This window comes from Gordionus sp. m RMFG-2023, chromosome 1 (genome assembly GCF_954871325.1).
Source record: "Gordionus sp. m RMFG-2023 chromosome 1, tfGorSpeb1-WG-v2, whole genome shotgun sequence".
Taxonomy (NCBI): Eukaryota; Metazoa; Nematomorpha; class Gordioida; order Chordodea; family Parachordodidae; genus Gordionus; species Gordionus sp. m RMFG-2023.
In genome coordinates this window covers 86095765-86119094 of record NC_088775.1, presented here as the reverse complement: position 1 = coordinate 86119094, position 23330 = coordinate 86095765, and the positions used below count along the sequence as shown (strand labels likewise).

The 23330-nt window shown below is 29.1% G+C and overlaps 1 protein-coding gene across 1 annotated transcript; it reads left to right on the top strand.

Moving 5' to 3' along the window:
* Positions 1-1746: 1746 nt before the first annotated feature.
* On the top strand, positions 1747-23323 carry LOC135922710 (5'-3' exoribonuclease 2 homolog). Its single transcript, XM_065457152.1, has 19 exons — positions 1747-1856; positions 1900-2124; positions 2168-2338; positions 7008-7170; positions 7301-7459; positions 9053-9325; positions 9488-9626; positions 9879-9936; positions 10271-10383; positions 10886-11051; positions 11368-11456; positions 14065-14149; positions 14242-14403; positions 15243-15405; positions 18200-18390; positions 19960-20096; positions 21771-21839; positions 22104-22250; positions 22396-23323. The coding sequence occupies exons 1-19, from the start codon at positions 1782-1784 to the stop codon at positions 23063-23065; spliced, it is 3255 nt and encodes a 1084-aa protein (XP_065313224.1). The 5' UTR covers positions 1747-1781; the 3' UTR covers positions 23066-23323.
* Positions 23324-23330: the final 7 nt, after the last annotated feature.

Sequence of the window (23330 nt, the reverse complement as noted above, 5' to 3'; positions counted from 1 at the left end):
GCCCCCGGGCCGGACCGTATTTTAATTTATTTAAATATACCCGGGCCGAGCCCGAATATTTAAAAAAAAATACTAAGGAAATATCCGGGCCGGACTGTATTTTTTAAAACAGCCTATATTTGAAATCATTATTATTAGCTATAAAAATCAAAAATAAATATAATTTATTTTTAAAAAATCCGGGCCGGGCTTGAAAATTTTATTTAAAAAAAAGCCGGGCCGGGCCTGAAATTATTTTATAAAAAACCGAGTCAGGCCTAAAAATTTTTGAAAAAAAAAGCCGGGCCGGGCCTGAAAATTTTTAAAAAAAACCTAAGCGGGGCCGTAAAAATTTTTTTAAAAAAATCCGGGCCGTGCCCTGCAAATGGTACTTCTACAAGCCTTTGTTATTCTCCTTAAAAAAGAGAATGTTCTCTCATTAGTTTACTAATGAGAAGATTTTATAAAGCCTTTTAATACATTGGGAATTTAATCTAAAATGTGTTTTAGTATTTTTTGGAACTATATCAACCATCGTTAATCTTATAAACATAGTTATTCAGCTAATAAGGCATCATAAGATACTTTAACATCTTCATAATAAAAATCTAACAAATATTTTTTTTCTATCACCAACTGAAAAAGGTTGGGAAGGCTTTTGTGGAAGTTATTTGCAGATCAGTAAGTGCTGCATGATGAATTAAAAATTCATTTATTTGGGTTATAAATGTATCTGTATTTAAGATATACTCTTCTACTGATTCTATATTAATGTTTTAACGATGAGCTTGCTTTGCTACAAGTCAGGGGAGACAAATATTAAACACGTATAGCTCTGCTCTTGACTCAACAATATAAAATATGAAATTCTTCATCAACATTAGCCCTAATTTCCTTGAGTTTTGATAAAATGCTCTCCGCTATTCTCATCTTCTTAATCAAGTCAATGTCATGTTTATGAAAAGTAATACTTAAAATAGTTGTATAATTAAATAATACATTCTAATGAGAAAAAAATTTGGAATAAGCATTGAATCCCATAATTTCCTTGCTTCTGAGGAAATATTTCTTTCAGGCCATTGCGATATTTCAGTAATAGCAAATAAATGGCTCTTCTAACTCCTTAAAAGCTGTTAATGCTTGATGGCAGAGACTCTATCTTGTTGGACAAGGTTGCAATTTCCTTTTCCCTGTTGGACAAGAAGTTTCAGAAATAATTATTATTTGACTAGAAATTTGAAAATGGTAGATAAATATTACGTCGCTAAAAATTTGAAATAATAAGTAAATATAACGCCGGAAAACTTAATATCGAAATTAATTGATAAAATAACTTAGTAGATAAATGTGATAATAAATGTGATAATAAATGTAATTAAATATATATTTAATATGAGATACAAATAAATATTAACAAATATAAATTAATACAAGCAATAATATTTTTGAAAAATATATCCTGCATCTGTATTTTTTGGCTTTGGGGGGAAGGGGATTTGTCCCACTGTTCCCTATTTTATATATTGATAAAGATTTCGGACATTTTTACTTCATTAGAGACATATTGTTACTATATAAACTCTTATTGATTATTAGCATTTATTATATAATATCAAATATTATGTTACAAAAATATATTTAACAAGTAAAGAGTAAAATTCATTTTGAGTAAAAAAATTATTTTTTGAATCTAATTTGAAATGTCTGTCAAATTATAAATAGTAATGTTTTGGTTTTAAATTTTTATTTTTTCTTTTGAACATTCATATACATTACATTTCTCTTCTTATCTTAATTATAAAATGGGAGTTCCAGCCTTCTTTAGATGGTTAAGTAGAAAATATCCATCTATTGTCGTGTCATGTGTAGAAGATAAAGTATTTTTAATTAAATATGCTTGTTTTATGATTATATGTTTAGAATATTGAAGACCCAAAGGATTTATTAAATTCTAATCCTAATAACATAGAATTTGATAATGTATATCTTGATATGAATGGAATTATTCATCCATGTTGTCATCCTGAATATAAAGCTGCCCCTGAAACAGAAGAAGACATGATGGTTGATATATATGCATACATTGATAGATTGTTTGGACTCTTAAGGCCTAGAAAGGTTTTGTACATGGCTGTTGATGGAGTGGTAATTGTTTATATTATAATTTAAATTCCTAAATATATGATAGGCTCCAAGAGCTAAGATGAATCAACAGAGATCTCGAAGATTTAGAGGAGCACAAGAGAGTAGTGAAAAGTCAAGCTGCATGGAGAAAGTGAAAAGAGAGTTAATTGCTAAAGGAATAGCAATACCTGATGAAAAAAATAAGACTTCCTTTGATAGCAATTGCATCACTCCAGTAATATTCAATTTTGATATAAATTTTATTATATTTATATATGTTTCCTTAAAATAATTTAACTCTATAAAAATTAATTTACTCAATACCTAGCTTAATAGAGCATCACATTTTCATTTTATTTATGATTTAATCCTTAAGTTATAAATTTATTTATTTTTTCTTACAAGTCATAAACTGTTTACTATTTTTATAAAAAATATTAAAAGGCAGCATAATACGAAAAGATAATTTTTGAATTAATCTTCATTAACCCTTTGACGCCCAACTTTTTAATAATTAAAAAAAAAAATCTTGTCTATAAATTATTCATTTATACACTCCATAGATGCCCAAAATTATTTCCAACTTTTATTTTTAAATATACAGGTAAAAAAAAATGACATTGCAATTTGACATCATCAGGCATATTGTAACACAAAAAAATACAAATATCTATTCATTATAAAAATCTCGAAAACAATTTCTATATTGATTAAAACATAAATATATATTACACTTTGCACATTTTGTTCTGGAGTATGCATTTATGCATAACTTGCATCTTTGCCTCATTTCGCAGGCTTCCGGCCAATTACCAATGTTGTCATATCTGATATCAGATATAGGAGCTATTATAGAACTTTTTTTCTTTATCAGTTCATTCAAAGGTCTCCCTGATTTTCTTTTACTAATTTTGCCTGCCGATAACAATGCTTTAACAATATGTGTTTTAAATGTGATAAGTTTCATGAATTTATTCTCTTTTTCATGGCATATTTGTCGCCTATACAAAAGCCATGCATTTACTACACACATCAATAAGATGAAAAATGATTCTCAGGTAGAACCTTTAACCTTTAATATCGACTCTATAGCATTCAACAAGCATATCATGTACTCCGCCCTTTGAACGGGATGATTATTTCATCAACACATACTCTTTCCTCCATCTCTAATTTTTGCATATTGTTTTGAATCCCTGAAATAAAGGGTCTAATTTTAAAACATTTATCATATCCATCTTGATTTCTTTGGATAAGTTGAGAATTATCGTTAAAATGTAAATATTTTCGCAATATTTGAAACCTGGTACGAGACATAGTTTCCGTAACCTGAGGGAACGCCAATTCCATAGACCAATATTGTCTATATGAAGGAACTTTAACTAAAGAAGAAAAAAGATGTATGCCTAAGAATTGCTCTAATTCATTTATATCAAGATTTAGCGATCGATTTATTTGCTGAAAACTGTATAAATTACTTTGTTTGCATATATCATTTAGAATATTATTTGAAATAAATAATTTAAAATATTGATATGGATAATATATTGGTTGAAGGGGAAAATGTATTAGTATATTTTGTGTCCAATTGAGGTATCACCTGCTCTCCATTTGATATTATAATATTATCATTATTTTCTGTATCTTCTATCTTGACTTGAAGATTATTAGATGTTGAAATTGATGAAGTTGAAGGAGAATCATCGCAAAGAGTGTACAAAATATCTTCTTCATTGTCTGATTCATTGATGTCGGCTTCCAAAATGTCTCCCTTGACTATTATTAAATTATTAGCCATCTATGAATTATACAGAATCATTTTAAAAAATTTAATAAATGTAAAATTATAATATAAGTCAGAGGATATAGGTTTTATTAATGTCAAATTAAAAATGGGAATTATACCTATTGAAAATCATTATAAATATAAAATAAAATTAATGGTATTCTAAAATCCCAATGAGTTATTTTGGCATCATAAACTTTAAGTAGGTATAAAAAAGAGATATTCATTTTTAATAAAATAATTTTTTATAATATTATACTCTTACCTTTAATAATGAATAAAAATTTTAGAATTATTAAATATTATCCACAGAATTCGTTATATTGTTGTTATAAAATTCAATAAAATGGTAAAAATAAAATCATGAAAATATGATTAGATGAAATTTAAAAATAAAACATTATGCGTTAATAATTTTAATAAAATACGAAAGTATTTTTATTATATTTATATCATATGATATTAAATTAAATCTATAGGCTTTTATAAATTTGAAATATATAATTATATTATATGATGTCAAAACAAATCATGAGACGTTAAAGGGTTAAATTAAAATTATTAAGAATTACAAGAATCAAATGAAACAATATTTAATTTGATAATCTTGACACATTCATTTTTTATAATAATGATATTTGGAATTGTCAAATATCTCAGTTTTAAGTGAAATTTAAAATGAATACTTTTCAATTCATCAGGTATAGTCCCTTTTCAGATATGTTTGGTCCAACAAAGTTGGCCTCGAATTTGTCTTTGATTTTATAGTTAATAGTTTTTGTAATGTTGATAAATCGCTTGATTTTTAAAAATGGCAAACCCAATATTTTATCCAAAAAATATTACACACACTTTGCTCTTAGATGGCAGGAAGGTGGACTATTAAAATTTTAGTCAAAATGTATTACACAAGCCTCAAAATTTTAATATAAAATTGGCATCATCAAGCTGTTTAACATCATTAGGTATTTTATTTTTTAATCTATTTCATGTAGTAGCAATATTTAGTATTTAGCTTTGCATTCTTTCCTTTTTGGGAAAACTTTGGTGATTTTATTTATCTTACTAATATTTTCATCTGACAAATAAGTATTTTCATAATATATTTTAAGTTTTTCGTTATATATGTTTTAAAAAAAACAACAGAAAATATGAAAAAAACAATATCATCCACATTTAAGAAACATTTTTTTTTATTAAATCTAGCTATTATTCATAACTATAAAAATACTTTATTAATTAATTATTAAAACAGCCAAAAATATTTTGATATAGATTGGGTGAGAATATTTAAAACAATGGAATATAGCGTAATCTATACATTTTTTTATACATTATGCAATATCTTTTTAAATAATTACCCAGCCATGCTAAATATTGAAGAAATTATCAAGAAAACAGTAAATGAATAATTAAAAAAAATTAGAAAAATTGAATCTCATAATCATTTTTAAATATTGATTTTAAATTTTATGCTGGTCATAAGATGACCAATAATTTTAAAAAAAAATTAATTTCTTTCTAAAAAGATTTTCAGGCCCAGAACAGGTGTTTTTTTAAAAAAAATTTGGGCCTAGCCCAGGTTTGTTTAAAAAAAATTAAAATTAGGTCTGGCTCAGAGGCTGGGCATGCAAGTCTCTGAAAAACATACCTATGAAATACAACTTCTGAAAGTAGATTGAATGATTTGGATGATTTAGTTATTATCGATTCAATATTTGAACCAATTAATTTTTTAGAACTATTTATTTAACATAAGTAGTGTTATTAAAAATCCGATATTTGGGTTTTTAATCTTAATCCTCATTATCTCAGTTTATATATTTGCTAATGGAGATATTACTAAAATATATATTCAGAGATCTGCAGGCCCGGGTACCAGGGCTGGGCCTTATTTTAAATATATTCGGGCTGGGTCTGAAATTTTTTTTTAAAATACCAGGGCCAGGCCGGGTTATTTAAAAAAAATTTATACATGAATTATTATATTCGTCAATTAGATATGGTTATAATGATTATATATAGTTATGATTAATATAATGTTTGGTGAAAGTTAACATAGCTAACACTCATAGTATCTATTACATAATAGTTTTCCTGCCATGTAATAAATATGCAAAGGATTAAATTATATTTTTATTAATAAAATATCTGTTTATATTTTTTTATAAATACAATTAATATAGTATATTCTCAAAATATTATTTGCTCAGATTTTTTATAGTATCAATTTGTTATATACTAAATGTCTGTTTAGAATATTTAAAAAAAAGTAGTGTTGTTAAACGGCTCGTTTTGAGCCGATTTTTTAAAACGGCTAACTCAGTTTTTTATCCAGAAAAATATTATGCAAGCCTGAAAATTTTGCTCATAGAAGGAGCAAAGGTCCAGACATATAGTATCGAAATTTCGAGGCTTAGTCAATATTTTTCTGGCGAAAATACTGAGTTAGCCGTTTTTAAAAATCGGCTCAAAACAAGCCGTTTAACAACATCAGCTAATATGCTTGCTTATTAAATAATACTCGCCAAAAAATATGATAAAATACTAAATAGATGAATTTTTTGTATATACCAGGTCGAATATAATTTTAAAAAATTCCTAGTCAGGCCTAAAAATTTTTTTACAAAAATCCAGGCGGGGCCCTCAAAATTTTTTTTTAAATATCCGGGCTGGGCCTAAAATTTTTAAACCAGGGCCAGGCAGAAAATTTTTTAATCCAGACCGAACTGTGTAAATGGTACCTCTGCAGGTCTCTGATATATATATATAACATGCCTACAAATTTTTATCATCATTGAAAGTGATCAGCCAGAAGGTGTTTGATCTGACATGTAATGACCATCAGGGTTAGGTTTTTTCATTGAATAAATTAAATTTATATAAGAGGCTTGGGCAAAATTTTTGTAACTTATTATGGGCCAGTAGCCTATGATTTTTTTTACTACAAGTCTAGACTGGGCCTGATTAAATAATCCAGGCCCATGAATATTTCTTGGAAATATTAAACATAAAAAACATTTTCCAACCAACTCTCTAATTTTTGTGTATGTGTATAATTTGAGGATTGAAATTTATCTAACATCAAGTTTATAAAAAAACTATTACATATTTTTAGGGGACACCATTTATGCACAGACTATCTTTATGCCTGAGGTATTATATACAAGATAGGTTGACACATCATCCAGCTTGGAAAAATCTAAAGGTTATTCTATCTGACGCAAATGTACCAGGAGAAGGTGAGCACAAAATTATGGATTTCATTCGCAAACAAAGAGGTTAGTAATGATAAATATAATACGCTACAAATTTTTCATTTGAAAATCTTGGCTAATGCTACTGGTTTTTATTATTTTGTACACTTGTCCAGGATTATACTTTTAAGATCATAAAATATTACACATTTAGCAAATCCAGACCATGACCCAAACACCAAGCATTGCTTGTGTGGAGCTGATGCAGATCTCATTATGCTTGGGTTGGCTACTCACGAACCTCATTTCACCATCATTCGGGAAGAATTTAAACCTCATCAAGAAAGGCCATGCGATATGTGCGGCAAAAAAGGTTATATATTATTTAATGTGAAATTTTTGTTGCCAATAGGGCTCAATTTTTTTTTAAAGTTTATTGGGCAAGGGAAGTGGCCAAGATGTTTTTATTTGGCAGTAGGTCTCATTTTAAATTGTCAAGCACTGTCAATGTTAAGTGATGGTAAAACTTTCTAAAAAAAATTTATTTTTTGAATAACATACATTGATTGATAATCTTAATATTAAATTTAAAACTTTTATTTAAATGCATGTCAGTTCACTGAGAGTTTTAGACTGATTAAATATTGCCAAATAGCCGCACACCAAAATTACTTATGACATGTGTCACGATTATTGATTATCTTGAATACATATTTAAAATATCATTTCTAATTTCTCGAATTATAAATTTGCATCTTAAATAAAATTGTAAGGTGATGTTAATATAGACTTATTAAATTAAAATTTCACTATTTGACTCACTTGAAATTTAAAAATTCTAAATGGGTCCTTCACAATACCAATACAAATATTCCTCATATAATTGATACAATACATAAAATTTTGGAAATACTATATCTTAATAATTATTTAAAGCATCTTTATTAAAATAAACAACACAAACACTATAAAATATATAAAAATTATCATCCCTAAATAAGGAGATAGATTCACTTTAAATTTTTAGTAAGCTGAATAGGCATTTAACTGGTGCGCTGGAAGGAATTGTAGTTTTATATTCGATATATAATTGTTTAATTTCGGTAAAATTATTTAAAATGGATTTTTTTTATTTACCACCTATCCTTTTGAATTTGAACTAATGTCATAAAAAAATGAATATTTCTTAAGTTTAAAAAAACAACGAACTCTTAAAACTATGGACAAAACAATAATCATTTTGAAATTTTCTCTTTCTCATGGCCAAACGAATAGTTGTTGTTACGTCTCAATATTTTATCCCGAAAATTATTACTCAAATCTTAAAGATTTTGTTCCTAGATGACACAAAGGTTTGTACATTTACGAAACCTCAAGGCTTGGACGATATTTTTTATGGCTAATAATATGGAGTTTGGCCATTTAAAAATCTAGGTTTAGCAATACTTTAATTGTGTATTATATTTTTATTCTTCGAAAGTTAATCATCTCATTTTAAAATGTGGTGCATATTGTGATCTCGTTAAGTATTCATATTCATTTTGTTTTGAAGTCCCTTTGCTGTTTTCCAAAACAAAAATATCGCCAATTGGGTAATGTATGTCGCTCGGCATAGTGTGCTATTCAAAATAATGATCATGGTTCGATTAGCTATCATTACTCATAATTATTGGAGCATGTAAGTATCTTTTCTTGACTAATGTCGTATTTTGACATCGAGAGGGAAATTTAAAGCTCGTATCTGACTTGACAGCTTGTCAGGTAGAAATAAAAAGCTATAAATATGTTATTTTTTTTTAAGGGGATGGGGGCTAAATCCTTCAAATAACAACCATTTAATTTGTAAACATGAAACCTTGCAGAAGTTTAGTTTAACATAAAATAGGATTTAGGTGGCTATTGAAAAAAGGTACAACCCATAATAACTACAAGTTAAAAAATAAAATAAATAATTAACCACCCTTAGGTCATGAATTAAAGGACTGCACGGGGCAAGCACTCTTACCTTCTCTGGCATCGGCTAACGATATCTGGAATTCCTCCAATGATTCGACTGAGGATGAGGCGCTAGAAAACTCGCTATCTGACGGTTCCGTTTCCTTCCTCTTCATACGAATCGATCTCCTGAGGCAGTACCTGGAGCGGGAATTACTCTACGACTCTCCTCGAGGTGGTAACAGCAATTTCGAAGGGAACAATGGGAATACTCCACAAAGATGGCGGAACAACAACAATGAAAGTTGGCCATTTTAAAAAAAAATTAAAAATAAGAGAATAAGATATGAAAATCAAAAAATATTAATAATTTCTATTTAAATATGAATTGGAACTCAGTTCTTTTTAAGAGTTTTTTTTCTTCTCCCATCCATATTTAATGATACGTTATTTTTTTTAAAAATAGCAAATGGGAACAGTGAGGTTAGTCTTCAAAGACCCAAGAGATTGGATTTCGACCTCGAAAGGGTGATTGATGATTGGGTATTTTTGTGCTTTTTTGTCGGAAACGATTTCTTGCCACACTTACCTTCCCTCGAAATCAGGTCTCTTTAGTAATATATATATATTATAATAATTTTTGGAAAAGTTCGGGAAAAAAACAAATAATACATTTCTTATTTTTGTCATGGATTTTTTTTTGTTTCATGATATTCTGAGCATATGATGAGTTTCGATAGCCGTCATCTTGTTATGGGAATTGATATTAACGAAAAATTATGAAAAAGGGGAAGTTCAATCTACCCAAATTTTTTTATAAAATAAAATATAATTTCTTTAAAAAAAAATTTTAATAGGGAAAATGCAATTGACAGACTCGTCCGAATCTACAAAGAAATGCTTTCGGGAATGGATGTAAAATCAATTTTTTTTTCCTTTCTTTTTATAATATATTTATATATTATGGGTATTGCGGTTTTGACCAGCTCATTTGAGGTTTATCAAACCCTCTGCTAGACCGTTTTAGAGTTGAATAAAGGGTAAGTAATTTAGCAACTCTACATTTAACTCCATAAATTGACCCATCGCTCCTTCCTTAATATTGTCCACAAAAGTCTTGAAGAGATTTTACTAACTTTTTTTAACATTCTTTGGCTGACTTAAGAATCTATCTCCACCTTTTGGCCGAAATCAATTTTTTTCCTCTCCTAAGTAATTTACATAATTTATTTATGCTGCAACCACTAAGGGATATCTAACATGCAACGGATTAGTAAATCTCAAATCAGTTCAGGTCATGCTCACGAAACTAGGGGAGGTTGAAGATGGGATATTCAAGACGCGCCAAGATAACGAAAAGAGGTTTTTTTTCAGTTCCCAATCATCTCTTTATAAGAACAAAAAAGAGTTTCATTTATAACTTTGAATTTCTATTTATAATTAAGAGAAAGGCAGTAATTAATATATTATATGAATAAGATTTGTGATAACCACAAATATTTGTCACTGATACCTATTATAAATTACCATTATAGCTAAAGTGGTTATTAGGGACAATTTTTTTTTTATTATTTAACTTAAAACTTTGTTGAATATTTTACTATCAGCCAGATGCGATTGAGTGATATGATATTAATTTGAACCCCTTTTGTAAGAATATTAAGGGAATAACGTCATTTTTTATTGGTAACGCCTGGTCCTTTCGGTTAACTTTTCATGATTAAATTATCATTCTGATACTTTCATATATACTTCTTTCTTTTTTTAAATATCACCCTGATTATAGAATCTTCGAGTTTAATTCTAGATCAATTTTTTGAAATTTTTATATTAAAAATTTTTTTAAAAATAAAAAATCTTCCAGATTTAGGCAACGTGAAGCTGAACGATCTGAGAGAGAACAACGTATAGCCCAAGCTAATACTAATGTAGATGGCGTATATCATCCATTGGGGAAGCAGGGTTTTAACTCGGTTAATAGCAATAACGCGATTAAATTCATTTCATCTGGGACTTTGAAAGACATCAAGGTTATTATTTTGTCTAAAAATATTAATGCACAAGTTTTGTTCATAAATTTACTCTTCAAATCGATGATGGATAGTGGCTAGGGAGGGGTATTGTGGCTCGAACCCCATTAAAATTTTATACCCTTAAATATTTTTTAAAAAATCAATGTTGGGTTATAAGATTTTACTATATTTTGACTGATTGAGCCCCCATCAAACTGAAAAGCTTAGTAGTCATGTTTGACTAGAGTTTCGATCAATTATATAAAACTCTTAAAAATATCCTGATGCTTAAAAAAACAAAATCTTCTTTAATATTTTTATACTAATTTTCTAGCCCTCAGCTGCCAACAACAGGAGAGGTTTTGGTGCTTTAGCATCTTCCGACAAAACGGCCGATCCTGATAAGAATGTGGACGATGTTAGGTTTTAACCTTATTTTTTTTACCCTTTTTAAAAAAATAAATAAATAAAGAACATATTTTACCAGATACTCTAGTTGCTTTGCTAGGAATTCTAAAAAATTAATGTATTGTAAAATAACAATGTTTACTCAAATAGAATTAAATGTAGGCACTTTAAGCCTGCCATTTTTTTCTGTTACTAAATAGATGTACTAAAAAAATATAATTATTTGGATTCATCGTTGCGGTTTCCGGGTAAGCCAGTTTCCCCTCTGATCCCTTTTCTCCACCTTTTATGGTGTTAGGTATCATATGTAAGTCCCATTATTTTTTCAATGTTATCCATTTATCACTTTCAATCACGTCTTCGTGAGTTTTCTTCTGGACCTTGATCCCATTACATCCATCAAAGTGCATCTCTTCATCCAATTATATTGTGTTCAACAGCCCCAAACCACCTTAGTCTGTTTCTTCTCATTACTACTTCATATAATTTTTTGATTCTCTGTGCCATTTACATTATCCATGTTTCACCACCATAAATACTATGTAGCTTACATAAACTTTTCCTTCAACTTCAGATATATTTTTATATGTTAGAATAGATGACAATCTCGGAACTTCTATCATCCATATTTGACCCTTGCAACAACAGCAGGAATAACAATTCCATCTGGTCAGTATGCTACACAAATAACTAGACATTTATGCACCCATTTCTGACAACTGGTGTATTGAATTATTTTTTCTAGCAATACCTTTCCCACATTCACCAAGTATCTTTCTTCCTTATCTGATCTTTTGCCTCACTTATAAACTTTTTACTTCTATAACCATCTTTCATATGATTATCTTTATTTTTTTAACTATTTCACTTATGCCACAATACAAGATCATCAGCATACCGAGGTTTCCATGTCAGTCCTCTATGTACCTCTCTTGACACCATTTCCATTACTTGATAAATAATGGACCCCAGACGGATCCCTCATGCAGTCACACCTTGCCTTGAAAACTTTCATTATCAGTATCATGTCAACCATTGGGCATCTTTTTATATCATCAGTGCCAATACCAGCTTTTCCTCCACAGCTGATTTTCTCAAAACCTCTTTAGCAACCTCACATAGGACCTTGTCAAACCTCCAACTACAAACGCGTAATAAATCTACCCTTTTCTTTCTGATACTTTATTTGTATTTGTCAGAAAAATAATATTGGTGGCTCCTTTCCCATGTGTAATGCCAAACGGCATATCATCTCTGATTCTCTTCTCTAACATTATCCCAAAAACTTTTAATCTACGCTCCAGGAGCTTATTCGTCCACTACGAGCCACCATCTAGCGGATTACATTTTTCCTTCAACCTGTTATAACTCCATTTTTTCGAGTCCGCTAAAACCTCTTCACATAAAATCGAATCGCACACGTCTGTCATCTATTTTACTCCAATTTCTTCCACTGCCTTTATAATTTCCCTTATTACACTTGTTTTTTTAACGTCTTCGAAATTCCTTTCTCGAACCTATTGGCAGAACAAGTTTTTTTTTAATAGTCGAGATAATGTGACTACTCGTAGTTGCTATAACTCGAGTTTTGAACTTGAGAAGTGTATTTTTGAAAAACATTTTTATACCACTATAAACATTAATTAAATTATTGCTAAAAAAACTCCATAATCACTTTCTTATCAATAACTACATTCCTGTTTCTATTTTTCATACATCGAACCACATATCCTGTCTTTTTCTTCATTTATTTTTGCGATCCAAATCATATTTTCCTCCCTCTGTTTCCAGCTCATTCACCAATTGCCACCTTTTATATTCCTGCAACTTTGCAACCATATACTATATAATTATAAGAATTTTTATTAATTTAAATAATACGGGCTAACGTTATACATAATATTGATTTAAGGTGGAGGTGCATTTGAAAATGATACACTTCACGTATGAAATGATACTTTAACAAGGTAAAATTCTTTAAAACTTATCTTATTTTTAATTATCCTTTCGATCTACAATTTTTGTGATAATGTTGGAACATGAGTATATGGTCATTTTGTTTTTGAAAAGGGGCTCCTCCAATATTTACACCCTTTTGATCTAGCGAGGGGAAAAACAAATTTAAAAAATGGATGCCTAAATTGAATCAGTCTGTCGATCCTAATGGCATCACGGTTCAGTCCCATTACTGTTCTTAGTCTAAAATTTTCAAACGGTTGTTGAAAAGGGGGGTATACGAACAGTGAGACACAAGATGTTTCTTCTGTTCATTTTAGGTTTATAAGTTTGTATACTATTGTTTTTTAAATTAATAAATATTATTTAAAACCAAAATTTTTTTTAAAAAATAAAACCTAAAGATATTTTATTATAAAAAACACGTATAAAAAAAATGTCAAATTAAGTAAAACATCCATATCCACTTATAAATTGTTTTCTTTTAAAATTACGCCAATCATTTTAAATGAACTTATGCAATTTTTAGGACCATTATTTAACCCGTTCAATAAGTTTATAATATGGTGGCCGAAAATTATAACGGTTCATTTGTTTCGCGGTTTGGTTTGACACCCTGATCTGAATAATTAAACCATACCTAAACTTTTCAAAAAAAAATAATCAGGTTATGGGAAGATGGATTTAAGGATAGATATTACGCGATGAAGTTCAAAGCGGATTCTAACGACATGAAATTCAGGAACGAAGTGGTAGGTGTCCCTTACTCACATTTTATAACTTTTTTATTGGTACAAAATTGATAAACATCTTACATTGATTTTATTTTTTAAACCCCATCAAGGCAGTGGCCTACGCCAAAGGACTCTGTTGGGTGCTTTTATACTATTATCAGGGATGTCCTTGTTGGAATTGGTTTTTCCCATTCCATTATGCCCCATTCGCCTCGGATTTCCAGGGGATATCCAAAAAGATTACCAATGTATTCGAAGTCAAAACGTTTCCAGTAATAAATATACCATTAATATATATATAATTGTAGGCAAAAGGTAAGTAGAAAGGGGTCTAAGTTTTGAATAAGAATAACTCCACGATAAATTATGATCAATGTCTGGCTTTAATTGTATTATTTTTTAAAGTTTTATATAAAAAAAATCTATATAAATTAACACTTTTTCAAAAGTTCGGCTCAAAAATACGAAATTAATTGTATTGGTACTAGAGGTCTGCAATGGTTGGGTTTTTAGCCAAAAATCCCGCCCGCCTTTGTGAAATAAAACTATTATTTTAAATAAATTAAAGTTTGTTATGCTCATCATCTGAAAAATATCAAAAATTTACCCGCCCATTACTTTAAAAAAAAATTCAACCTGCCCAACACCTGCCCAATGTTGAAAATATTTTTAAAAACCCAACCACGCTCATTCAAAGTATGGGCAGGTAGGCGAAAATCCCGCCCAATGCACACCTATAGTTGGTACTCTTATACATATCGGAATAAGTTCTGGCCGAATCAGATTTTTCAAATTGCCACCAGCAAAGATTTAAAATGGAATGATTCCCATAGAATCCATATTTTTATTGATTTTTTAATTTAAATGTGACGTCTGTTGATTAATTATATTTATTCAACATGTACAAAGAGGTTATTAAGAAATCGAAATGTATATATTTTTTTAATTATAAGATTAGGAACCTGTCGTGTAATTATTAGGTACATTCAAGCCCCATAATTTGGCTCGTAACCTGACCTATTGAACTTAGAGGGCCATTATTTGAACTACATTTGCATTCTTACCTATATATAAAAGTCAATTAATAAATTTTTTTTTAATTCAAAACAAGTTCAAACCGTTAGAACAACTCATGGCAGTTTTCCCTGCTGCTAGTGGCATGCACATCCCAACTCCATGGGCCGAATTAATGGAAGCTCCTGATTCACCCATACTCGACTTCTATCCCATTCACTTCAAGGTTGATTTGAACGGGAAAAAATTTGCTTGGCAAGGTTATTTTTTTTGTTTTTGGTGTATGTATACTGAGGCTTGCAGGCGGCCGTATTTTAATTTCTACCCGATAACTACCAAAACCGGAAATAGCCATAGAAAAAAGTATATATATTTTTTAATCCTAGACTGAGCTAAGGTGGGTCTAGGAGTTATGGCCCTTTAAACTTAATGGATACTACGTAATAATTTTTATGAAAATTATGTCTAAATGAAAGGCCCTTACTTTATTATATAAAAAAATTATTATAGAAGTGCGGTCGGGGGTAAATATAGGTTTATTTAACACTTTTAAATTTTCGCTTGAATTACTTGGCAACATAATTTTATAAACCTGTTATTTTAGCAAAAATCAAAAATAAAAGAACGACTATTTATTACTTAGCGCGAATTCAAAAGATTATATAACATTTCATGAAACGCTGACAAATTCCGACAACTAATTTGTAGATTAATAACTTGATTCCTTATTCTTATAGCTTCACAACAATCCTTATTTCAAACTTATTAAAATCTAATTTATATATTGGCCAATTTTTAGTTATTACTTACCTTTTGGAAAATTATGCATTTGTATAGCAGGACCATGCACAAATATCTCAATGGACCAATAATCAGGCACTATTCATTTTATTATAAATAAAATTGATCTTTTAAAGAAAGGGCAGAGTAGCCAAAGTTCATTATTTTTCTAATGGGGTAATTACCCATATAGATAAAGGCACAGCGGCATTTATTTTCAACCGCACCTGGTAAAAGTCTCTGCGACAGTTTCGGGAGCATTACTAAACGGTTAGCAGCTCGACCTAGCTTGCAACGTTCATATGATCATATATTGACAACAATGGATTTATATAACTAAGCAAGTATTGTTGTTAAAAAAGCCCGATTTGGGTCGATTTTTCAAAATGGCCCAATTTGTGTCGATTTTTCAAAATGGCCCAATTTGTGTCCATTTTTCATCAAATTAATGGCCCAATTTGTGTCGATTTTTCAAAATGGCCCAATTTGTGTCGATTTTTCAAAATGGCCCGATTAAGATTTAACTAAAATCTTATTAGCATCGAGATTTAGCAAATAGATGTCTAAGCATTTCTGCCAGCCATGAGAAAAATCTTTAGGCTTGCATAATGTTATTTTGATTTAAATCTTCATCAGGCCGTTTTTCAACTAGGCCCGAATTGAGCTTTTTAACAACATTATATGCAAGAAATAATACCATAAGGAATAAATTACATATTTTTTGAGGATTGGTAAATATCTAAAAAAAATCATCTTAAATACAGTTTTTGACTCCCTTTATTCCCCTTAAAAGAAAATAAAATGAAAGTGAAAATTTATTCAAATTTCTTGGGCGAATTATGTTACATCTGAATATTTATTATTGTAAAGGTTAAGATATATTTTAAAAGGTCACGTTATATATTTTAAAAGGACGTTATTTGTATATTATATTATAACTTTCCGACATGTAATATTATATTATCGAGGTTAATCAAATTGCATATTATTTGAAGTTAAATTGGATAATTATATAAATGTATTTATACCAAAAGAATTACAAATAAAATTCATTATCGTTTTTTAAACTTTAATTGATTTAATAAATTAATATATGATATATTTTAAAATTATTATATAATATAAATTTTTGATTGTATTGCATGTAATTATAAGAAATTATATTTCCAAATTAAGTTATAAATATGTTTAGAATTATTTTGGCACGTAATTTCAAGAGAAAATGAGCCACATTACTCCCCCCCCCCCACATCTCAAATAAATTTTTTAGATAATAAAGTAAGGGCCTTTCATTTAGACATAATTTTTAAATAAAAATTACAGTATCCTTTAAATTTAAATAAAAATTACAGTATCCATTAAATTTAAATATGATAATATTTATGTTAAATTTTGATCTATCTAAATGGTCATATACGAAGCAGTCTGGTACACATTACAGAAAAAAATATACCTTTGTTCTATGGCCATTTCGGGTTCTTGGTAGTTATCGGGCTTCTATCACATTCAATTATATGTCATATTAAAGATCTATTATTAAGCTATATAATGAAATTTGAAAATTAATGTAGTGCATTTTGTCAAAAATCTACAATTTTTCTTATCTTTAAACGCCCATATCTTGTCGAGAAAGTGGTGTAAGGAAGTAAAATTTCATTTTTTTTTCTTAATTACTAATGTACAAAATTTTAAAAAAATTCTGAGGGGGGTTGGGTAAAAAATCTACTTTTTATAGTCACGTAAAGAAGGAAAGAGAATTTTAAAAAGGTATAATGACGTTCAAAAGAAAGAATAATTTCAGTTTTATCCGATAGTGCAAGGCTCGGCCCGGTCTTGATTATCATCATTATTTTATAAATTTAGATGGAGCTTTATAAACCAAAAAATTACACATTTCAAACCTGTCCTAAAATAATTTGATTTACGAAACCTGGGACTAGCCAAACTTTTATAAATAAATTTGAATTATTTAAATTAATCGGTTGGCAAATCTTGAGATAATGAAATTTTAAAGGGTTGGGCCAAATGGTAGAAAAAAATTTGAATACGACCTAAACATAAGGTTTTAGTCTGACCCTGAGAAGTAATTTTTTTTTAAAATTACATAAACCCAAGTTCTTATGGTCAGATACGTTCATTTTAACTCTGACAGGTCGATGCAGATTTTATATAATTTGAGTTCTGTTTAAATTATAATAGTTGATTACATGAATATTTTTACTCCCACCATTATACATGTCACACATTCTTTTTTTTCTTACAAAAATCCTATAGGAGTAGCGCTCTTGCCGTTTGTGGACGAAAAGCGTTTGCTAGAAACCCTGCATGAGAAAGTGTACGACAAGTTGACAGATTTCGAAAAAAACCTTAATTCGCAAAGCTTTGACAGGATTTATATTAGTGCAGAGCATCCAGCATACTCAGTCATTAAATCGATCATAGCCTCGGATAATAAGTTGGACAGGGTGAGAAGAAAAAATATTTTCCTGTTTTCGTTCATGTCATATTTATAAAGAAAAATAATATTTATTATATTTTTTTATTAAATAACACTTCTTTTGTTTATTAAAAAAGGTAGAATTAATTCATTCTTAAATTTCTACTCTGTTTATAAAATAATATTTTTATCTTGTTAACTATATCGATAATGTTTATATGATTATTTTGGAATATAATTATTAATCTTGATTTAAAAATATGATAAAAGAAAATTTCTAATTTCTTAAAATATAATGTGAGTATCCCTAAAGTTCTATATAAAATTAAATAAGGTTTAATAGTGTTAAATAATCTAAAAAGAGAGAAACTTTAAATCAACGAAACGAAACCTTAATTATTTTTAAAGACTAATTATTAAACCTTATCTAATTTTATATATACAACTTTGGGATACTAACATTACATTTTGAAGAACAGTAAATTGCATTTTATTATATTTTTAATTGATATTTATATTCCATAGAATAATAAAAATATTATCTATGCAATTGGCAAAGTACAAATTTTATTTTATAACCATATTAAAAGGATTTTATATTTTTTTGCAAACAGTGGAAATTTACGAATATGGATAAAAATAATGAATTCTACTTTTATAAACATGACACCCTTACCTCTTTAACCATTTAAGGTTTTAACATAAATGTAGATAACTGAAAATATATATATAAATGGCTAGAAATGCATGTTGGGTGAATTTAATTCTGATTTCGAATAATCAAATCCTCGAATCCTTTCACTATTTTGGCAGCTGTCTCTCCTGGACACTGCTCAATTTGAGAAATAGGCCTAATAACTTGGGGTGGTAATTTACCGGACATCGTCTCAATCCATGCAAACATTCGATTGTCTTGTGGGATGGGTTGGCTGCCTTAATGTCCTGGAAGGCCTATTCAATGTTATGTGCTTTGTTGTATTTTGTAGACTGTTGAATTACTAAACCTATTATTTGCCTGGAATGGACGCTATGCCAGAGTATCAAAATGTGTGCTAATGCATTATACAAGCCTTATGTCTCGATTGCTTGATCAGCAAAATTAGTGATTTACAAGCCATTACACATTAGCACAAAGAAACCCACTAGTTTTAATGAAGGTAATTATTTGCTTTGCAGCCGTGGCAAGAAACACAAGCAATGTCCTGTCTGGTTTTTTTTGATAGTGATACAAGCTGTCCTTTCGCCATATTAAAGCATGTTATCATTGATTAAGAATACCAGAACAATAAGGCAACTCTGCTATAATGGGAAAATTTGCTACTCTAAGATCACGAGTAAATTCACTCAACATGGCATGACAGTTCCTTTTTGTTTATTTATTTCCCCTGATTTGTTGAATTCATGAAAATTAGTCCGAAGACGGGCTGGGGTCTAAATATTTTGACAGACTCAGGCCTAAAAATGATATAAGAAATTGAATTTCCCTCCACCATAATATAGCTTAATGCCTTACAAAGATTCTTTTTTTATTGAGATAATGTATTAAAACACCTCGATTTAAATAAATTATTTTTATTAAAAAATATATATCATCCAGGGATTCGTAACTCTAGAAGCCTCTTTCTGTCAGGGTATGGCAGGTTTGGTCAAATTGGATACGCAAATCGTAAATGAGGGTGAAATTCCTTCACCCATATCTTCCTTACCTCCTATCAAGAATACGCTTTGCGTGGGGTAAACTTGAATAGATGTTATATACGTTTTCATTAGGTATGGACCAGTGTCCTCTTTGTTAAAATAATTTAAAATGGAATTATATCTACTCTTGCAAGATTTTAGAAGCCAGGGAAAAAGAGGAAAAAAATAAAATGTTATTTGAGTCATTAAATAAAAATTAATTATTTCCCATCCATTTTCATTCTTAAAAAAAAAGACTTAATAAATTATGTTTTTTCATAGTCATCCACTAATGATACGATTCCTCATTTTTCTATTAATTCAATTAAGATACCCCCCCCCTCCCCATAATTAAACATTTATTGTTGGGATCGAAAAAAATCTCATCTCATCTTTCATAAAAAGAAATTCTCTTTTGGAGTACATTTTTATGGGAATTATTATAATGGTGAGCATCATCAGTATTCTGATCCCAAATATCAGGCATCATTGTCATCAGCATTTTTAAAAGTTGTCAGGTCATCATCTATTAAAATTTTATAATTAGATCAGAGACGAAATTTGAACTTGCTTACTCATTGTGAACTATCTTGAAAACAATTAATAATTTTATTATATCTTTGTAATTAATTTCTTCATTTTATATATCTTTTACAAATTCATCCATCATAATACACAATTAACAAATATATTTATATAACAATTAATCCTATTACCAATTGCCTTTATTTTCAAGATTAATTGATTCTATTACACGTTGAAGGTTTTTTGCGAGACTTTTTAAATTTTGGTGTAAAGATATGTGACCTAACTTATGAAGTGACATACACCATGAGTTTATATGAATACACATCCCGGCTGGATGTTTGATAATAATAATAAAAATTTATTATCTTTAAAGAGAGTAAAAAAATACACAGAATATGAATAAAAATAACAAAACCTTGAGAATTTCGATTTGGGCTCTTTTGTTTTTAAGTGATTAAGACTCAAGGCTAATATCCCTGCAAAGCACTTAATTTGTAGGGCTATAGAACGAAGAAGACAGGTTCTTTGGACCTAAGTGGCCAAGGAAAGCTATAACTGGCATAAGAATATTTTTATTAGCTATTATATTTTCTTGATTTTGTGTTGCCTCTTGTTGAAGAACAACGAAAGTCGATATCCACGTGAAATAAATAACCTTTTGTGCCTTTTAATGTTATAAAACAAATTATATATAGCTCCTGCTTTAACTTTTCTTGATATTCATTTGCTATCCAAATTATTAATGTAAACATTTCATGTAATCAATTCATTAAAAAAAAGAAATGAAAGTCATATAATATCTTTTCAAACTTTCCACTGGACATTAGATGACCATATTTTTTTATGTTTCTCCTCAAATTATCTATCTTTTACTTTTTTTGTCATATAATACCAAATTCAAATTCATTTAGTTTTTTTTTAAATTAGTTGCTAACATAATCCGATAAAGGATAAAATGGCTTTTTTTGTTCTCCTTTTAACTTCTCAATATGTCGGGTTAGGTAAAAGGCTAGCGAGTTCAAAATTTTTATCTGAATTGAAAGTGCAGAAAAAAAACTTTTATACGTCGATTTGACATTATAATTACTCTTTTATAGTTCGTTTATTGGGAGAATCTTTCTTTCTATATCTCACAAACTTTAGAATATTTTATCATATATATATATATATATATATATAAATTACAAATATGTTTTTATATAGCGTGTTTTACAAGGATCCACAATACTCCGACGATTACGTATTTCAAGCAAAACTGTTGCCTAACGTCGAGTTTTATATATATAATATTTATATTTAATAATTACTTTTTTTTAAAATATCTTTTTAGATAATTTAATTATACATATAGTTTTTTCTTTAAAAAAAATATATTTATTAAGAATTCTTATTTTTTACAAGTACTCAAATATTAATTTTCTCTCAAAATTTTAAGTAAGTTCTTATTAATTTCATAAAGATTATTCCGAATTCATATTTTTTTCCCTTTTTCTTTTCATATTCTAAAATAAATTTATTCAATATATACTATCAAAGAATGCCTATCGACGCTCTCAGACCCATGAACTGGGACGAAAAAACCCAGGGCAGATACAGACCTCCTCTAGGTTTTGGCAACAATATTACCTCCCTATTTCCTAGCCCTGGCAGCCAAGTCGGCCCTACCGGAAGGAGATTGATGAAGTTTTTATTTAACATTTTTTTTTGTAAATGGTCTTGGAAAAAGGAATATTTAATTTATTATTATTTTTTTTAAAAATACTACGATGATATTTCATTAAATTGCGAAACTTGAAATGATTTTTTTTTCTTAAACATAAAATTAAAGCCAAGCATTAGATAGTGCAACTCGGCATAATTCTAATCTTTCACGGTATGGCGACGCTAGCGAAACTCGTCGACAAAGGAACAATAGCTCTTCGTTCAATAATCCATCCGATGCTTACAACTCAAACCAACCCTACAATAATAATTATAACCCTAACAGGGACGTTAACAGCCATGGTGGCCGTGGCAATTCTATTCGTTTTAATCAGCAATCTTTCGATTATTCCAAGACGAATTCCTTTCAAGGATACAATAATAATAATTGGCAGCAGGAAAGATATACTCAAAGTTCTAGGCTCAGGGGTGACGACTTCAATTGGCAACAGCAAATGTTGGCCCATAATAACGCCAACAACATTAACAGAGCACTGCCTAATCAAAATTTTCAAAGCTATAACAACGGCTTTGACTATCGCCACAGTGATAATGATAATAATAGGCAAAGCCATAACTATCGTAATAATTCTGATGGCAATCCCAATAGGCAAAGCCATAACTACAGTAGTAATCCTGGTGGCAACCCTAGGCAAGGGTATATCCACAATAATGGCGATCCTAATAGGCAAAATCCATCCAATCAATTCAATCCTCGCAATAACAGTAATTCTAACCAACCTAGAATGCGCGGTCGTAATTCCAGTAATATCAATCATCCTCGCTTTAGCAGATGATTTAGAGATAATAATTACCTTTTGGGAAAATATATATAACCTTTTAGTTTTGTTATTTAATTAAAGGGGGAAAGGATTCATTTTTTAATCCTTATTTTTTTGTATGAACCCAAACAATGGGAGCCAAGTCCTGAAAACTATATATTATATAATTTTATGACATTTTGAATATTAATAAAAAAAAACACTATTGGCAGAATTATTCGATATCACGACAAAACATTAAACTCGAATATTATATTCAAATAAATTATTTTCAATTCTT